The 19,467-nt window shown below is 43.0% G+C and overlaps 1 protein-coding gene across 1 annotated transcript in view; it reads left to right on the forward strand.

Annotated features, from left to right (window-relative positions):
- Positions 1–1,972: 1,972 nt before the first annotated feature.
- cadps2 (Ca++-dependent secretion activator 2) overlaps positions 1,973–19,467 on the forward strand; it is a 342,906-nt gene continuing 325,411 nt past the window's right edge. Inside the window, 1 exon segment of the mRNA XM_080438413.1 lies at positions 1,973–3,087. Within this exon segment, the coding sequence (XP_080294539.1) occupies positions 2,662–3,087 (426 nt within the window). The 5' untranslated portion in view covers positions 1,973–2,661.

Here is a 19,467-nt window from a genome sequence, read left to right on the forward strand (position 1 = left end):
TATGTAATGCACAATCTATGTAAAGAGCTTTGGATAGAAAGCGCTATATAAATGCACCATTTACCAGCTACAAAGCTACAAATATGCTGTATAGCCTTGTATCTTTGTAGCTGCCATGTGTGAACGCAGCACAGCCAGCCCAGGGACCAGAGAGCCGAGAGTTCATGTCTGTCAGAGACCCATGATTCAATTCACACCCATTTTCTCCTAGACTATTGGGCTCCATTATTGGCTGGTGGGTGGTGGTGGTGGAGGTGGAGGAGGAGGAGGAGGGGGGAAAGGGAGGGATCTGATAAGCACAATAATGATTTTGTAGCAAGTGCAATAATCTTGAAAGGTACCTGTCAATAGGAATTGATGGTGGTGATATTATTGCCACGTTGTCTCAAAAAAAAAATCCTCAAGTGCTCAATTTAAGCAATGGGTATAATCTTCATATTGGAATAAAAGTTAAACAAAGGTGCAGTGCTAAAGTGCCTGCCCACCACCACGGAAGTTGTGGGTTCGAATCCACCGTGGTGCACCCGGCTTTGTCGAGCGTATATATAGACACGAACACAACTGGCCAATTTCCGGGGTATAGGGAAGAGGGTGGAGAGGGTGATATTTGTCACTGCATGTAATCCTACGGGCTGGGGTGGCACCAAGCCCACAGAACCGTGGTAGAACAGTGAAGTAGTGCTGCACGATTAATCGAAAAAAGATCGTGATCTCGATTCAGACACCATATGCGATCTCGATTTTAAATTATGACAATTTCTTTTTCAATTAATTTTTTTTATATTTACAAGAGAATTGTGTGAGAATCGTGTGAGAATCGTGATCTCAATTCTTATGGAGGAAAATCGTGATTCTCATTTGAGCAAGAATCGTGCAGCCCTACAGTGAAGCTGCCGTCACCTGGTGGACACATCTGGGGATTGCAAGACTTCCGCATTTAAAAGGCTACTGCGCATGCTTCTATCGTCTTCGTCTTCCGGGTGCTTCATGCGCTGGGTGAGCAACTTCATTGAAATGAATAGGTGGGGGGGCGGGGTCGACCTTTTCTTTAGATATATTATAACTCAATGGGCGGCACCTGTCAGCAGGGAGTGTTGGGCGCGAGGCCCCCACCCTCCCGGTGGGGGCTCCTCACTGGCAGGTGAGTCAGTAGGATACAACAGCAGTGACAACACACAGAAATGTGTGTGGGGAGGAAATAATTGGCATAACGACTAAATTGGGGAGAAAAAGGGGTAGAAAGCAACAAAAAAACACCAATGGGTTGAAAGGTACAATGAAAATATAATTCTCTCTCTCTCTCTCTCTCTCTCTCTCTCTCTCTCTCTCTCTCTCTCTCTCTCTCTCTATATATATATATATATATATATATATATATATCATTTCATTTCGCATATGGTAGTGCATTACAGTACACACAATTCATAACTTCAATAATTCATTACATCCAATACACCCATGAGCGAAAAGGAGCAGGAAGAAGAATACATTCTTATTACTACCTGCCCCCTATCCAAAAAATATTAAATCATTGTATATATATAATAATATATCTATATAAAAAATATAGACAGAGAGAGAGAGAGAGAGAGAGAGAGAGAGAGAGAGAGAGAGAGAGAGAGAGAGAGAGAGAGAGAGAGAGAGAGAGAGAGAGAGAGAGAGAGAGAGAGAGAGAGAGAGAGAGAGAGAGAGAGAGAATTTAGTGTGTGTGTGTATAGTATGCACATTCACATTGTGCGTGTGTGTGCATTGTGCGTGCGTGTGTGTGTGTGTGTGTCTAATCAGCGCACGCTGGTTCCGTAGAAGCCCCTCCCACATGTTGCTTTCTCTCCCTCAGCTACAGGTTGCTCACCTGTTTGTGTGGCAGCATCACGCGCGCGCGCACACACACACACACACACACACACACGGCACCGCTCCACTGCACACACACAGAGCTGCCTCCTCATTCCAGCACAAGTAGCGAGAGGAGCGTTGAGAGGAGAGGAGAGACTGGAGCTCCTGTAAAAGAAAAACTCCGCCCTCCCTTCTAAACCCTGCTACTGCCTGCCTGTCTGAGAGGAGGAAGGAAGGAACAACAAAAAGAAACATTATTTAACGGACTAGGAGGAGGAGGACGACGGGGTTGTGTCTTCAAACACGCCGCTCGAGCGACCCGTTCCGAAAAAAAAACACACACAAGAGGATATACAACAAGTGTGTGACAGCGGCAACTAAAAGTGGAAGCGCTCGAGCGCCACGTCGACTAAACAAACGAACAGGAGTTTCCCCCCCCCCCTCTTTTCATTCCTATACAACCTGCTTATCTTCTGTTCTTCCACTTTTCATTCCTATAACCTGCTTATCTTCTGTTCTTCCTCCTTTCCATTCCTATATAAACTGTAACCTGCTGTTCTCCCTCTTTTTTTATACCTTTTACCTGCTGCGTTCTTCTCTTCTTTTCTTCTCTTCGTACCTGCTGCACCTGCTGCGTTCCTCAGTTCGACTAAACAAACGAAGAAGAGTTTTTTTCCCCTCTCTTTTCATCCACCTGCTGCTGTTCCTCTCTTCTTCAGTTCTTCACTTCTTTTCATACCTTTATACCTGCTGCTGTTCCTCTCTTCTTCAGTTCTTCACTTCTTTTCATACCTGCTTGCTGTTCTCCTCTTCTCCTCCTCCACCATGTTGGACCCGTCCTCCAGTGAAGACACCGGCGGGGAGTCGGACCCCGAAGTTTGTAAAGAGGACGACGACAACCCCCCGAAACAAGCTGCCAACAACTCCTCCACCACCACCACCTCCTCTAATGTCGTCTCAGGAGGGAGACAACAACAACCACAACCCCAACAGAAGAGACGACGTCCGGAGAACAACAACAACAACACCAGCACCGCCACCAAGAAGCCGCCCTCCTCTCCCAACAACAACACCACCACCACCACCAACAACAAGGCCGAGGAGGAGGAGGAGAGGAAGGAGGTGCAGCGGCTCCGCCAGGAGGAGGCGGAGAGGAAGGTGAAGCTGCAGATCTACGTGTTCGTGCTGCGCTGCATCGCCTACCCGTTCAACGCCAAGCAGCCCACCGACATGGCGAGGAGACAGCAGAAGGTGAGTTCTCCAGTGCAGCCTCTCTCTAACAAGGCGAAAGCACCTGTTTGTGTCCCATTGTCCACTGTAAGAAACACCTGTTTGTTCCATTCTCAACTGCTTGTTGTAACCACCTGGTACAGAATACTAGTAGGGACTATAGGCAGGCATAGCATTACTTTAATTCATTGGTTCTCAAAGTGGGGTCTGGGTGGGACCCCCAGGGGTACTTGAGGGGGTTCCAGGGGGTCCCCAGCTAAATGATGGATAGGAACCAAATGGCCCCTTATGGGTCTGTAACTCTGAGAGTGTCCAAATGGAACCAAATGGACCCTAACGGGTCCATTTGGTTCCATTTGGACACTCTTCAGAGTTAAATTAACATTGATTTTACAATATGAATTGGGGTCCCAGAGATATAAATGCCATTAAATGGGGGTCCGTAGCCTAATATGCATGTCAAACTGGGGGTCCTTGAAATTAAAATGGTTGAGAATCACTGCTAGAGAGACGTAAAAATATTCTCTTAGGGGTGTCCCTGGCTTATCTTTTCAAATGGGGGTCCGTGGGCTAATAAGTGTCAATTCGGGGGTCCTTGACATGAAAAAGTTTGAGAACCACTGCTTTAATTAAATAAATAGCTTATACTTTAATTCAGGTTAATTCGGGTTGGCATCTGTTCCATTTTTCCACTGCTTGTGTGATTAACCTGGAACAGAGTTGTAGTTGTCTAGTTGGCATACCTGGTGTACTGTGAAGAGTGAAGACCATCAGCTACCATCCAAGCCAGTGGTTCTCAAACTTTTTCGTGTCAAGGACCCCCAAAATGATATTTGGCTGCGTACCCCCACCTAAAAAAAAAGTGTGTGGCACGCTATGAGCTTGTATATCTGCTATTTTTGAATAGCCAATGTAAAAGGCCACCGCAGGCAGTAACAGCCCCTCCATAAGTCGACACAAAAGGCACCTGTTGTGTTCCATTCTCCACTGTATGATTAACCTGGAACAGAATACTAGTAGGCATACATACATAGACTGTGGAGACCATCATCTACCGTCTAAGCCGGTGCTTCCTCCACAAGTCGGAAACAAAAGCACCTTTTCCATTCTCCAATGCAGGGGGGGGGGGGGGGGGTATTCAACAGGGGGATTCCAGGACCCCTAGGGGGTCCTCACTCCTCAGAGACACTGCAGAGGGGGCCGCCACATCTTTGTGTGATAGGGACTTTATTTTTACTTTTATATTAACCACGTGAACGCTAGCATCCCTATTCTGGGGGGGGACAAAAATAGTTGATCTACAAGCTCACAACGCATCTGTGACGTGCGTTGTGAGCTTGTAGATTTGCTATTTTCGGAGAAGAGGTTTGGTGTAGAGGGGAAAAAAAAGAGCAGACCAAGTACAGAGCCAAAGGTCAAGTTTACAAAGTATTGAGTGTTTAAGTGGTTAAATGTCTGAACACACACATTTAACATGAATCCAATATGTAGTGGTGGGGGGTCCCTGCTTCATCTCTCTCTCTCTCACCTAAGGGGTCCTTGGCCTGAAAAAACATCGAAGACCCCTGCTCTACTGCTTGAGTTATTAACCTGGATCAGAATTATACTAGTTGGCATTAGTGGCATACCTACTGTGAAGACCATCAGCTACCATCTGAGCACCAATAACAATTAGCTAGCTGCATTAATTATGGTTATGATTACCTCAAAATAGTAGCCATGCCTTTACTAGAAATAGTGCAGTGTTTCTCAAGCATGCCAAGGACTTCCAAATAATTGAGATAGATTAGGCTGCGGTCCCCCATTTGAAAATGTTTTGTGCCGAGCACCACCATGAGAAAATATCTTTCTACGACTGTCTACCTTGGGTGGGGAGATAACAGTGCAGAATGAAACTCATGATTTGTATAGTCATTTGTATAATTATCTCATTGGGCTAACTAACTAAGTCATTGGGCTAACTAACTAACTAACTAGCTGGTCAAATAATGGCGAAACACCTGTTCACTTTGCCAAGGACCCCCCTTGAACCCCTGCAAGGACCCCTAGCGGTCCCTGGACCCCACTTTGAGAACCACTGGTACAGGATGTACAGTAGTCTCGCAAGCCAGACTGTTGCCTCCCACAATTTTCCAATGCTTCCGTCATACAGTCTGGAGCAACTGAAGCTCTGAAAATGATCAAGCGATAAAGTGGATGTAACACCTCCGCTTCCGTTTCGTCTTTACAGTCGCGCAAATTAATCCGAATATAAATCATAATCATCTAAGCATATATAGTTTGCGGCTTAGAAAAAATGGAAATAGAAAAAAAATATATAAGGACTTTCTAAGATATATGTTCATGACCGGTAATGACCAACATATGACGGCTTTCTGCCTCGGATTTCGGTAGGTGTAGTTCCAGAGTCTATACAGCATTCTGAGATTGTGGAATAGTTTTCCGGGTACGCGAGACTAGATGAAGAGCAGACTGAGAGAGTTGAAATGTATTTCATGTGTGATGCCTAAACATTACACAGATTATTTTATGTAGTCCAACGCTTGTCTGATGAGGGGGGCTATTTTCAAAACAGTGTCAACTTCATTCAAGTGCATTTAATTGATGTACACTTGAAGTTCCTTGCATTTTTTTTAAAACTTGGACTCTAATGAATGTGTTATCGTTTTCTCCTCTCCAAACTTTTCCTAAGTAAGCATTGCATTTAATTGGATCCTGCTTAAAAAGTAGCAATGTTTTGGTTTTATTCATATGTGTGTGTGTGTGGGGGTGTGTGTGTGTGTGTGTGTGTGTGTGTGTGTGTGTGTGTGTGTGTGTGTGTGTGTGTGTGTGTGTGTGTGTGTGTGTGTGTGTGTGTGTGTGTGTGTGTGTGTGTGTGTGTGTGTGTGTGTGTGTGTGTGTGTGTGTGTGTGTGTGTGTGTGTGTGTGTGTGTGTGTGTGTGGCACGTGCGTCCCATGATGCACAAACTTCCGCATGCTTAGCCTGTATGTATAAAACAGCACACACAAACCCTGCGCACTGTACCTTTTTCAAGGTACTGTAACTCTCCAGAAATTCACCAGAGGAGGCTCTCTAAAATATTTGCCATAAATTGCCGGGAAATCAATTATTTAAGGACCCACGAGCTGTCTTTCTGTACGCCCATTTTTGTGAAGTCGATACTGCATATACTGGATAATAGTACACCAGGAGAATATGGAATGTCTAATCTCCCTAGAGAAGTAAGAGATGTGGAATGTGATTATACTGTAGTATGTAGGGCGGGTGTCTGACGGCTTGTAATTAACCCATTCTAATGTTTAATTCCAATTCACTTAAATAACTCAAGGGTCAAGGTGTTGGGTAACACTTTACTTAACCACTTGAGCGGAGTCCCTCAGGGCTCTATACTAGGGTATTTTCTGTGTTATTGTGGGGAAAGCTTTCGCTGAAAATAGCCGTTCGACAAGCTCACAACGCGTCGCGTCGACTATCCAAAAATAGCAGATATACAATTATATATATATGCATTTTTTTTTTACATTTTTGAAAAATCTTGAAAGTTCGAGAACTACTGATTTTAGAAGGCATTTGTAGAATCGGCCTCAGGTCCAAATCAGTCTATAGCCTGTTGTTTACAGTACAAGTGTTTGCTAAATAAAAAAGAAAGTAAGAACATTCAAGTCCTACCTTTTTCCCCAGAGAGTTGGTCAAATAAGCAAAATCCAATATTACAAACAAACATGACCCATCACATCCCAGAGGGACATGGATCGCCACAGAACACTCGTATCAAGTAATGCTGCTGCCGCTGCTGGAGGCTCAGCCGACCACAACAAATTGGATTCCAATGCCCCTAAGCCATTCAATCCGGGAACGCATCTGTGTCATTTTAGAGTTCTTTGGCTATAATTCAAAAATAGCAGATCTACGAGCTCATAGCGCGGCACTCGGTAGAGTGCCGCGTCGGTTTGTAGATCTGCTATTTTTTTGATTTTTGCAAATCTTTGAATATATATATTTTTTAAGCGAACATTTGTCGAACAACTGTCAAATGTCTCAACAAATGTCTTAATTTTTCTGAAACAAAAAAAATATTGTTGCTATATCAGTGGTGCCAAACGTTTTCATGTCAAGGACCACCCAAAATTGTTTTTGGCCGCCGATCCCCATCAAATTATGTTGTTCCAGGGACCCCCCAGAAGCAAAGATTTTAGTTAAAAACGAAAAAAAAAAAAAAATATGCAAATGTTCAAGATTATTCAAAAATAGCAGATCTACAAGCTAGTGCCGCGCTACGAGCTTGTAGATCTGCTATTTTTGAATAGCCAAAGTATAAAACAATGGTTTAAGTGGTTACACAGATGCGTTCCCGGTTTAAATGGGTTAATAATGCAGTCTGAGCTCCCGTAACCACACTGGCTGTCCACCTTTCCTCATGTCTTTAAATTAAGCCCCTGAAGTATCTATTTATTTATTTGTTGTGGTGGTGTTGCATCCCTGCTTTTCCAGTTCTAGTTCCAGTACAAAAGGCCCCTCGCTCCCCCGCCTCATTCACATCACTTATTTTCAACACAAATGCCTGTTGCTGGGACGCATCTGAGAGCTGAGTTCTTTTAATTTCTTAAATTATTATCCCACGATTTTGTAACCCATATTTTTTTCACCCAGTGCCAATTGCCTATGTAATCCTGGGCGCTACTCTCCCTCTGCCAGCCGAGAGCCGAGTTCTTGAGCTAGAGAAAACCTTAGAGGACACATAACACGGACATAAACATTTGTTGTTCCTTTGAGTTCCTTTTTTTCTTTTTTTCTTTAGAGTAGCCAATATTTTTTTTCTCCCCAATTTAGTCGTTATGCCAATTAATTCCTCCCCACACACATTTCTGTGCCGTCACTGCTGTCGTATCCTACTGACTCACCTGCCAGTGAGGAGCCCCACTGGGAGGACTACTCCTCCCGCCCAACACTCCCTGCTGACAGGCTCCGCCCCCAGCACGTAGGAGTACGTGCAATGACCGATATCACCCTCCCCGCCCGGCTTCCCTTCCTGAACACGGGCCAATTGTGTTCGTGCAGACACCCGACAGAGCCCGGATGCACCACGGTGGATTCGAACCCACAACCTCCGTGGTGGTGGGCAGGGACTTTTACCACTGCGCCACCCGAGCGCCCCATTTGAGCTGGTTAAATGCACAGGTTTCTCAGCTTGTTCGATAAGCCTCGTTTAATTAGCCCACTTGTCACAACAGCAGGCACTTTGTGTGCGCAAATATTTCCACTGCGCGATTAAATAGATCTACTCTAATCTAAAAGGATCACGAAGGATTTCCATCAACCATCTCTGAATCGAAGGATTAACGTTCATGCAACGTTGGTTAAATGGTGAAGAATGACGACGGCAATGTATATTTGAAACGCGGTGTTGATATATGACCAGATATTACTCCACTGGTCTAAACCATTGGTTCTCAAAGTGGGGTCGGGGGACCCCCAGGGGTACTTGGGGGGGGGGGGTACCAGGGGATCCCCAGCAAAATTAGTTAATATAGCGTCAACATTATTTTAACCACTTTAACCATGTTTTATACTTTGGCTATCCTGCTATTTTAAAAAAAATCGTGAACATTTGTGCAAATCTTTGAATATATATGTTTTTGAAGCGAACATTTGTAACGCAAATCTTTGCTTCTGGGGGTCCCTGAAACAAAATATTTTGAGATGGGGGGTCCCCGGCCAAATACATATCATTTTTTAGGGGTCCTTGACATGAAAAAGTTTGAGCACCACTAGCCTAAACATCCTCTGAGAAGACGTGTATTATAGCGTAACTGCTTCCAATAATGTTTACCTTTTTAGTGTGGGATGGGAAAGGATCTGGGATCTGGGGCAATTCTACATCGTTTGTAACTACAATCTTGTACTATATTATTTGTGTCCTCTATCTGAACTTCTCATTACATGGCCTCCATTTATAACACCCACACCTACAGGCTGTGAACAGGCGAGGCAGAGACAGACAGCACTCTGGTTTAAAGTGTTTCATTACTGATCGTTCTTATTAAATACAGAGACCGCCACTGCGATTGAAAGATGCCACACAACACCAGTGGGTGAAGAAGAGATTTTCGAGGAGAGTTACAATTATGTGTAGTGTGTGGACTTACAGATGATAGGTAATTGGTACTTTTAAGTCCAATGCAGATTGTGGGCCGCTATACGAGGTAAAAATAAATGTACGTTTGTGCTTGTGATGAGCAAACATAATATATTGACTTCAAAAAGCTGGCTTATAGATTATGAACGACACCATCTGTCTTCAAGGTGTTGCATTGCCATTGGTAGTTATACACTAATTGCGTGACCAATCATGATTCAGATATTATTCGCTTGGCTACTGCAATGGGTTTAGCAGCAAAGAGACAAAAGTTTGACTTTGTTTTTTCTCTCTCTAAAGAAACAATATGATGTGTAAATCATACGAGTGGCTCAGAGATCAGATATGGATTGACGTTGACCATAAACCATGTGACTTTGAAGGCATGAGTATGTAACATTGCTGTGCGTTTACAAAACAAAACCGTAAATAATGTTTCTCACCAATAATTTCCTTCTACTGTATACTGTACCAGCAGTTATCACCCACTGGCGTATAGTGTGGTGGTGTTTACCTGCAGAGACACATTGCCCTACCTGCAGAGACACATTGCCCTACCTGCAGAGACTGAATTGCCCTCTTGGGCCAACCAAAACAAACGGTGAAAACACCAAAATACAGCGAGAGAGGGCAATGCATTTCTGCAGGTAAACGCCACCACACTACTACTCCAGTGCTGGTGTAGAGGGAAATTATGGGTAAAAAAAAGCGTATATTTATGTGTGTAAACCACATTGGTACTAAAAGTGGGGTCCGGGAACCCCCAGGGGTCCTTGGGGAGGTACCAGAGGGCCCACAGCAAAATAAGTTAAATCAGCGTCACAATCATTTTAACCACTTTAACACTTTTATTTTATAGTTTGGCTATTCAAAAATAGCAGATACACAAGCTCATAGCGCGGCACCGAGTGCCGCGCTATGAGCTTGTAGATCTGCTATTTTTGAAAAATCATGACAATTTGTGCAAATCCTTGATTTATATATTTTTCTAAAGCGAATATATGTAACTCAAATCTTTGCTTCTGGGGGTCCCTGGAACTAAATAATTTGAGATGGGGGTCAGCGGCCAAATACATATAATTTTGGGGGTCCTTGACATGAAAAAGTTTGAGAACCACTGATGTAAACACTAACACAAGCCAAAGTTACATACAATGGCTTTAAGGAAATTAACCCAAAGCAGAGGAACAAGTTCTGCAACATATTTTTCTCATCTTGTTTACATAGTTGAGTCGTTGTTGCATTGAATTCACCAGATGGTGACGTTTATTATGTGTACTCTCTTCAGTTTATCGCTACCTGATAATCTCTTAACCTCACTCCGTCAAATGGAAGAAGCTTGCGACACACATTTTGTTTCACAGCGTACTTGCATCTGAGACTCCGGGCGCAGAATCGATGACAGACGGAGTTTCATTTTTTCAAGCTACTAGGCAGGTGATTGGATGATCCCGCCCCTAGCAGCCACTGATTGGTTCGTATGCGCAGTGGTTCGGGCAGCTTTACTCTGTGAGCAATCCCAGACCCTCCTTCCTGAAACCAAATGCAAATGAGATTTCCGGAGGGAGGGGGGTTTACCAGGCTAATAATCTCTCAGGTCAAGTGTAACTAGTGCACTGTAAGAAGTGATGTTTTACTCTGTAAGAAGTATTCTTTTCTTCTTCCTAGTTCAGTTCCCCCAATATGTTTCTGATGAATGATGGTCATGACAAACCTATAGACACACATCCGTCCAGACAACAGATCATATTTTATTTAACCTTACCTGATTTCAAGTGTGCGCTAGAAGAAACACAAGCATTGTTGATGACCGCCTCAGTCCAATCCTTTCGTTTTTATTAGTCGTCTTTGGTTTTATTTGACTGGCAGTGGCAGCTGTCGTTGCGAACGCAGCGGAAGGAGGCGCGCCGAAGGCGCGCCTCCGCGCAAGTGGAGCTTACTATGAAACCGTGCTCGGGTTGTGTCTCTGAATCTCTCTCTGTGTGCACTGCCTGTGTGCAGCTCCTCTGAGATAAGTAAATGTCCAATTTAGACGTACCATACATCAAATGAAAGGTCTTTGAAAACTGAACACACCTGTCAAGGTTGCGTTTAAGCCCGCCCCTTCCCCCGGAAGCCACGCCCCGGAGAAGGCTCCTACAAACTCCCCATTGAAACCCCATGTTAAATGAAAAGTGCCCGAATCGCTCCGAAACTTTTTCTACCCCCCCTAAGTGGGGGTCTACGAACAAATACTTCGGGCTCGGATTTTGGCTCCGCCCCCCGGAAGTGGGTGAAACAGCCACTTCAAACACTTTGTTGAATTGTTCAAAAACATTCAAAGTTTTTTTTTTGTGAATTTGTATTTTTCTAACATGCTCCTTTTAACGCAGATTTTTTTTGTATTTTTACATATTTTTTTATTGGTTACTTTTTTTTAAATATTATTTTTCATATTTATCTTTATTTTTTTGCGTTCGCTTCCCGCGTTCGCGCGTCTTACTTGTGTGCTTAGACTGGGATCAATTATCTTCTGGGACTACGTGCGTGTGCGTGTGCGCGTGCTTGTGTGTGTGTGTGTGTGTGAGAGAGAGAGAGATGTTTTCAAGTTGCAGACATTCTCATTCATTCATACTCATTCAATTTTGGCACCCAACAACAACACAGCCACATGGAATGTTCAGTAGGTGAAGAGTTCAACCCAGCCTACTACCAAATAACTTTGCTGCTATTCTGAGGTATAGGTTTGGGATACGGAACCGGATCCAACATTGAGGAACCGGGAATCGGTTCCATCACATTTGGAACCATTTCCGGAACCGGTTTCATCACACTGTCAGAGCTTCAAGGACCACCATAACTCTGAGAGTGTACAAATTGAACCAATTGAATACGTTTTTCAGAACACTGTTAGGATTTAGAAGGCATTATGGGCCTCAGGTCTTAATGGGTTAACACGATTGGAGCATGCCCTGGTGTGGGGAAGAGGAAGGTTGTTTGACTTATTATATTTTCACTAGTTTGGGCCCCGGGAAGGCATCAAATTTCTCTTCTGGGTCACGACCAAAAAAGTGTGTTAAGGCATATTCTCTGTGCGGTTAGGTTTAGGCATATAACCACACCCACCTGGGCGAAACACCAAAGAAAGAGGGAGTCCCTGCCCAGTCCACTGCACTGAGGGGGGTTGGCATTCATGGGGCGAAAAGGTCACTTTAGTGTTGTGTCAGGAACCTTTGCTCCAGTTCCTTGTCATGACCACCACCACGATATCGTCGCTGTCGAGGCAGAAACCTCTTATCTCCATATTCTAACTTTTCTTATTTTTTTTTCATAAATCAACGCCGTACTTGATCATTCTACAGCGTCACACAAAAGCGTCAAAAGTAGCAGATCCACAAGCTCGAAACGCGGCTCGAAACGCGGCGCGAAGCGGCGCGTTTCGAACTTGTAGATCTGCTACTTTTGAATTCGAATCATGAAAAGTCACGGTTTTGGTTTCCACCGGACAGAGACGATTATGTGAGCATCACTCTGCTTCAATGTGGGAGAGAGAGCAGCTCGACTCCCCCGAGGAACCTTAAGCTTTAGATTCACAACTGCTGACACACACACACACCATGTCTTGTTCTTTCTTCCTCTTTTAAACTTACGTTTAAAAAGGAGCTGTCCCTTTTTTGAAACGGTAAAAAAAAAGAGCTTTTATCCCTCCCTCCCTCCCATCTCTATTCTTTGCTCTAATCTTGTTCCTTTTTGCCGTCTCTGGCAATCAAGGCTGATTTGCAGCAGCTACTCATGTACATTGCGTACGCAGTCTTCTCACATCACTGATTAAAATAACTGGGAAGCATGGAAGTTTGATAAAATGATTAGGGCTAGATGAAGAAGTAACACGTCGGAAATAAGAGGATTTTGTTTTAATTTGAAAGACTGCCATGAAGATTATAAAGGCAGCTCCCTTTTCTTGGCTTTTAACCCATTCAAACCGGGAACGCATCCGTGTAACCACTTTATCCATATCTTATACTTTTGGCTGTTCAAAAATAGCAGATATATGAACTTGTAGATCTGCTATTTTTGAAAAATCTTGAACATTTTTGCAAATATTTGAATATATATATTTTTCAAAGGGACAAATTTGGACTCAAATCCCTGGAACAAAATATTTTCAGATGTCGGTCCGCGGCCAAATACATATAATTTTGGGGGTCCTTGATATGAAAAAGGTTTTAAGCACCACTGATATATTATAGCAACATAATTTTTTTTCTGAAAACTGTTAGGATTTAGAAGACATTTGTAGAATCCCCAGAAGCAAAGATTTGAGTTACAAATGTTTGCTTCAAAAAAAATAATATATATTCAAAGATTTGCACAAATGCAGAGCAATTCAAAAATAGCTGATCTACAAGCTCATAGCGTGGCACTCGGTGCCACGCTATGAGCTTGTAGATCTGCTATTTTTGAATAGCCAAATAAATCTAAAATGACCCAGACGCGTTCCCGTTTTGAATGGGTTAACAAGAAAAGCAGCTCTCACGTCCAACACGCAGGAGGAGACTGATCGAGCATCAAGTCCTTCCCCCAGTTCTTCTTTTTTCTCCAGCCCCTTGATCCCCATGTCTTAGTGACAGCAAAAAGAAGATAAGCCACATGATGGGAAGTCCCACGCTTCCCTCCTCCCTCCCCCCCTCCCTCCCTCCACTTGTCTAATTCCTTGGCACCCGTTGATTACACAAATGAAGAGAAAAATAGACACGTTCCTTCCCCTGCCTGCTTTAAGCCATTAAGATCGGGAACACATCTGTGTCATCTTAAGATTGCTTTGGCTATTCAAAAATAGCAGATCTACAAGAACTTTTAGATCAGCTATTTTAGAAAAATCTTGAACATTTATGCAAATATTTAAATATATATTTTTTAAAGGGAACAGCATTTGTAACTCAAATCTTTGCTTCATGGCGGTCCCTGGAACAACATATTTTTAGATGGGGGTCCACGGCCAAACATATAATTTTGGGGGTCCTTGACATGAAAAAGTTTGAGGACCACACATTATAGCAACATACGTTTTTCAAAAAACTGTTGGATTTTAGAAGACCTTTGTAGAATTCCCCTAGAAGCAAAGATTTGAGTGACAAATGTTCGCTTTAAAAATATATATATTCAAAGATTTGCACAAACTTTCAAGATTTTTCAAAAATAGCAGATCTACAAGCTCGTAGTGCCGCGCTATGAGCTTGTATATCTGCTATTTTTGAATAGCCAAAGAAATCTAAAAATCATACACAGATGCGTTCCCAGTCTTAATGGGTTAAGCGGCCTGTTGTGCTGATGAAGGCTGTCTGTGTGAAGCTCTTGTTGGATGTCGGTGGGCGCTGCAGTTTGCTGGAGGCAGACATCCTGCCTCCTTTTGTGGTGTCGCCTTCCCCTGTCACTTTCCCTCTCCCTCTGAGACGTGGATCTTCCTCCTAAAGGGTTATGTAACACTCACTGCACCCACTTCCTTTTTTGCCCAAGAAATGAAGGGATGCCTTAGCAGGGGTTTATGATGACAGCTTATTGTGTGAGACTTAGTTTAGGGCTATCAACGAAACCCATGTGGACAGTGATGATGATGGCCCTTAGTGACCAATATAGACTCTGTCAGACTCAGAACCGTCAACGGCACTTCAACTCAACTTCTCGAGTTTACAGGTGTAAAAGAGTTGGTACAGCTGATCTGCAATGTTTGAAAAGTTTAACAAAAAGAAAATTGATGTACTCATAGTCACTAATAAACTAAAAAACGTATCATGTGTAAGATGGTTTATTGTTTATTTGCTACTAGCCTTAGCAGCATCTGCTCTTCCTGGGGTCCACACAGAAATAAATTACATTTACATAACATGAAAATATATTACATGACAGTATAATAGAACAGTTAAAAACTTAAAATACGACCAAATGTTTAAAAAGAAAAATCAATCAATTATATGGTGTGGTAAATTATTACCAACCATAGTGAACGTAAACTTTCTAGTATGTTTCGTAGCATAATGTGTTGTGCTGCTAGCTCGTATCGCTAGTTTTGTTGTCTCCGCCAGGCCGGAGACTATGTTTGAGACGCATAATTGTGGTAGATACTAGATTTGTACTGCTATACAAGTAAAGGAACCTCATGAAGGCATCACATTTCAGCTCCCAAGTCATTGTTTTGTGCTCACGACAGACAACATTAATTGCATTTACACACTTTAACCAATTTCAACCTGGCTTCGCTATTTCGGGCATGTCATTATATTAAAATTGTCAAAGAAATGAAAAATATACGGTGGTGAAAGACATGATATACTGCATGTCCGTACTGTTTTTCAGACACTTATGTAAGCTAAAGCCTGTTTGATGTCAAAATGCCAAATGTTGCCGTAATTATTCAATTGGTAAGTAACGTGTTTCTCTTTATAGTATAGGTTATAGTGCCAAGATAAAAACTAGGCTACATCAAGCATTCAAACAACAATCTGCTTTTCCAACACCCACAAGGCCACTGATGGTTTGAACGGTTATAAATGTGTATTGACAGATTGAGTAAGCGGCGTCATGTCCCCCATCTTGGAGTTGTAGCAGTGTTCAGTTTCAGTCACTGCTTCTTGTGGCTAATTAAGTCCCCCAGGACCCCCTCTAACACCCCTCAATACGCTGCACATTTGCTGAGACAATCGCCTGATTTGTCATCTGTTCCTTCCTGAGATTTATGCCCTGTTGAGCTGCTTGAGGTACTTGTGCAACTCACTGTAGTGCAAACGTTCATTTGTGAAAGACAAAAATATCTCCCCAAATTCACAGTCCTCGAATATGGGGCCTCTTGGGGGAAAGGCTTATACACTGGCCTCTATTTGCTCAGATATTTGTAGAAATACTGTGCGCATAATGTCGGTAAATAAAGCCTAACCCCCTGGCTAGTGTTGAGCAGAAATGTAAATGGGTAATGCACTTTCTCATAACTGACTCGCTCACAGTGCATTCAACACACCCAAGTATTAAATATTACATTACAGAAGTCTTCAATTCAGTTCATTTCAATTTTATTATAGTGCCAAAACACATCGAGTTCTCTCAAGACAACAGAAGCCTGACATTTCCCCCCTGAGCAAGCATGTGGCGACAGTGACATGGGAAGACACATGGAGCAGAACTAAGCCCTAGGGTGGGCTGGCATCTGCCTTGACCAGGCCTGGGGGAAGAGACAGAGATGGTTGTCATTCATTCAACAGTAGTAGGGATGGGGCGATAACTGTTATCATTTATCGTGATAGAAAAACGCTCATAATAATTGTATCGCAGAGATTGAAATGTATCGTAAAATTGTCCTCCGCCATACACTGGGATCAATTCACTTTTGCCAAGTTGCATATCCGGTACGACTTGACACTTCCATGGCAGCATTAAATCGCCCTATCACACACTTGAGATCAAATTGACATTTTTTTTCCTGCGATTTTATTGGCCACTGTCTCCCCTCGGGGACTCTGGGATACCATTGTCTTTGAAATATCGATAAGCATTTCAATCCCACTCACACCTCACAGGTAGGCTACGCTTATCATTTGGCTTGGAGGCGGAAAAATACAATCCAATTTATAACTGGGAACGTGTCCATGCACTTTTTGAACAACACATAGGCATTGATGGCAGCCAGGTCCAGAATGTTGTAAAAGACAGCCACTGGCCAGGGACCAGTGTTGATTTTGACAGCAAATTTTAATTTAGTCTTAGTCACATTTTAGTCATCTGAAATGTTTTAGTTTTAGTCTAGTTTTATCTACAGTTGATTTAGTCAACTAAAATGTGTTTTGGCGGTGCCTTGATGGCGTCGTAATGGCAGATTTTACACTTTGTTGCATGCTGAAAATAGTTGTGAGCTTGTAGATCTACTATTTTCAGAGCACAACACCCGAGCGCAACCAAACATAAAATGACTTTAGTTCTACTGGATCTCTTCTCCACTAGTCCCTCACTAACATTTTAGTCTAGTTTTTATTTGTTGACAACATTGTCTTAGTCATTAGTTTAGTTTCATTTAGTCATTGTAGCTTAGTTTTTATTTAGTTTTCGTCAGTGAAAAAAGGTAGTCAACCAACATTTTTCGTCATAGTTGTAGTCGACGAAATGAACACTGCCAGCGACTGGTGGCAACTTTCGCCGTGTAGTTGCATGCCATCTGATCCAAAATGTCCGTTTTGGATCAGATGGCATGGTGTCTGTGCCAATCACAACGGTGGGGTGCATGGTGCTCAAGATGCAAAAGTTTTTGTGGTAAATGGTCAGAGTCACATCTGAGATTTTCATCAGCTTGGAGGCAACTGGCTTGCCATTGATGCAAATGAGAGGGAGAGAGAGGGGGGGGGGGGCAACACAATAAATGTAGGTATTTATTAGATATTGTGTATTGTATAGACAATTTAAATACATGTTTATGAAAAGAACATTAAATGACCTGCTGCGGTACTGGCCTTTTTCTGAGGTAGGGAAATCCATTTAGGAAATATATAGTTTCCAAGTCGGCAACAATCTACAACTTAATCCCAAACTTGTCTGTATTGTGTAAATCTGCATCTTGCCTTTGAGGGAAAGAGCTGCTCATCCACTGTGATGTTGATTCCAGGCACATGGCACACTTTACAGTTATCTGTGAACTGATTCCAGACCTCAGTCATTGCCACGAACTTGTCTGTTTCTTTGCGGGCAGGCCTTGTCCTTGTCATCAAATCGCAGGTTGTGCATGATTGATTTGAACCGGTCGCGAGCCATGGTTTCCTTTACAAGGTGATTACCAAATTCGTTGGCCCACAGTTGGTTCAAGGGACAGCCGGGGGTGAGCATGGAACGCAAGAAAAACACACTGATGTCGGTTTGACATTACCGACTGGCTTTCAGCTCCATCACAGACAAATTCCAATGTTGATTATTTTCTTCACTGCGGGCCATCTCAACCGTGCAGTCTTTGATCAGCTCTAACATGTCGTTGTCCAACAAACACAGAAGACTGCTCAGCTCGTCACGAATTTTGACCTTGACAATAACAGTAGGACCCGGTTTGTCTGTGAAATGATTGCGCCTTGATGCCCTGCCACGGCCAGCTCCGGCCTTCATGTCTGACCAAACTCTTTACCAAGCTCAGCAGTGGTGGTTGACTCAGACTCCAACCCACACACGGGCTGCGGGAGTTCGGGTGCTGCAACGTGGTCTGGTTCAGATTCAGGCTCAGTATCAGAGGCTGGCGGGTAGTAAACTTCAGCTGGTGGTGTGTATCCTCCAGTCTCCCCACACGCACCTCCATCATCGTCACTGTCCATGTCGATTTTAGGGTCAAATTAATTTAAATTGAGTTTTTTTTGGTTGTCAATTTTGAAACTCAAATCCCCACCCCCCCCACAAAATACCAAATATAGCCGATCTACATCATGCATTGTGGACAGTTTTACAAATTGCAAAACATGACTTATTTGTGTTAATCAGACTCAGAGTTCAAGAATGAATGTCCGCAGAGTCCCGTTAAACTGTAGTTTTCTAAAGTAACATAGTGTGAAAACAAGTTTTAATAGAGAGAGCCGACAACAAAACATGACAGCACAAGGGTTCCTCGAGGGACAAAGTGGACCTGTTCTATTCCTGGTTTTATTGATTGCTCACTCGCTCTGTAACTCCATGCTTGGCTTCCACCTCTCTTTAGGGGAATAGAATACAACCTGAGAAGAAATGCTAGAGTGGCTTTTCGCAGCTTTCGATTCCCATACAGTAGAATGATATTCACAGAATCATCATTTGTACAGCATTCAATTATAAAAAAATGGCATATCTGTCCATGCCATCTCATTGGGTGTTGATTTGCGCTAACCAGTGCTGATTTTGACAGCACATTTTTATTTAGTTTTAGTCATAGTCTTTTGAATAAAATTCTGTATAGTTTAGTCATATTTTAGTCACCTGAAATGTTTTACTTCTAGTCTAGTTTTGGTCGACTAAATATCATACGATTTTAGTCGACTAAAACTACAGTTGATTTAGTCGATTAAAATGTATTTTTTTGTCGAGCCGTGATGGCATCGAAATGATTTTCCCTTAGCTGCATGCCGAAAATAGCCGATCTACAAGCTCACAACGCGTTGCGCTGCGACGCGACGCGTTGTGAGCTTGTAGATCAACTATTTTCGGGTCTGTGACACCCGCGCACACCCATGATGACTCGTCTTTTAGTTCTACTGGATCTCTTCTCCACTATAGTCCCTCCCAAACATTTTAGTCT

Source organism: Gymnoscopelus braueri, assembly GCF_963280865.1.
Source record: "Gymnoscopelus braueri genome assembly, chromosome: 9".
NCBI classification, from domain to species: domain Eukaryota; kingdom Metazoa; phylum Chordata; class Actinopteri; order Myctophiformes; family Myctophidae; genus Gymnoscopelus; species Gymnoscopelus braueri.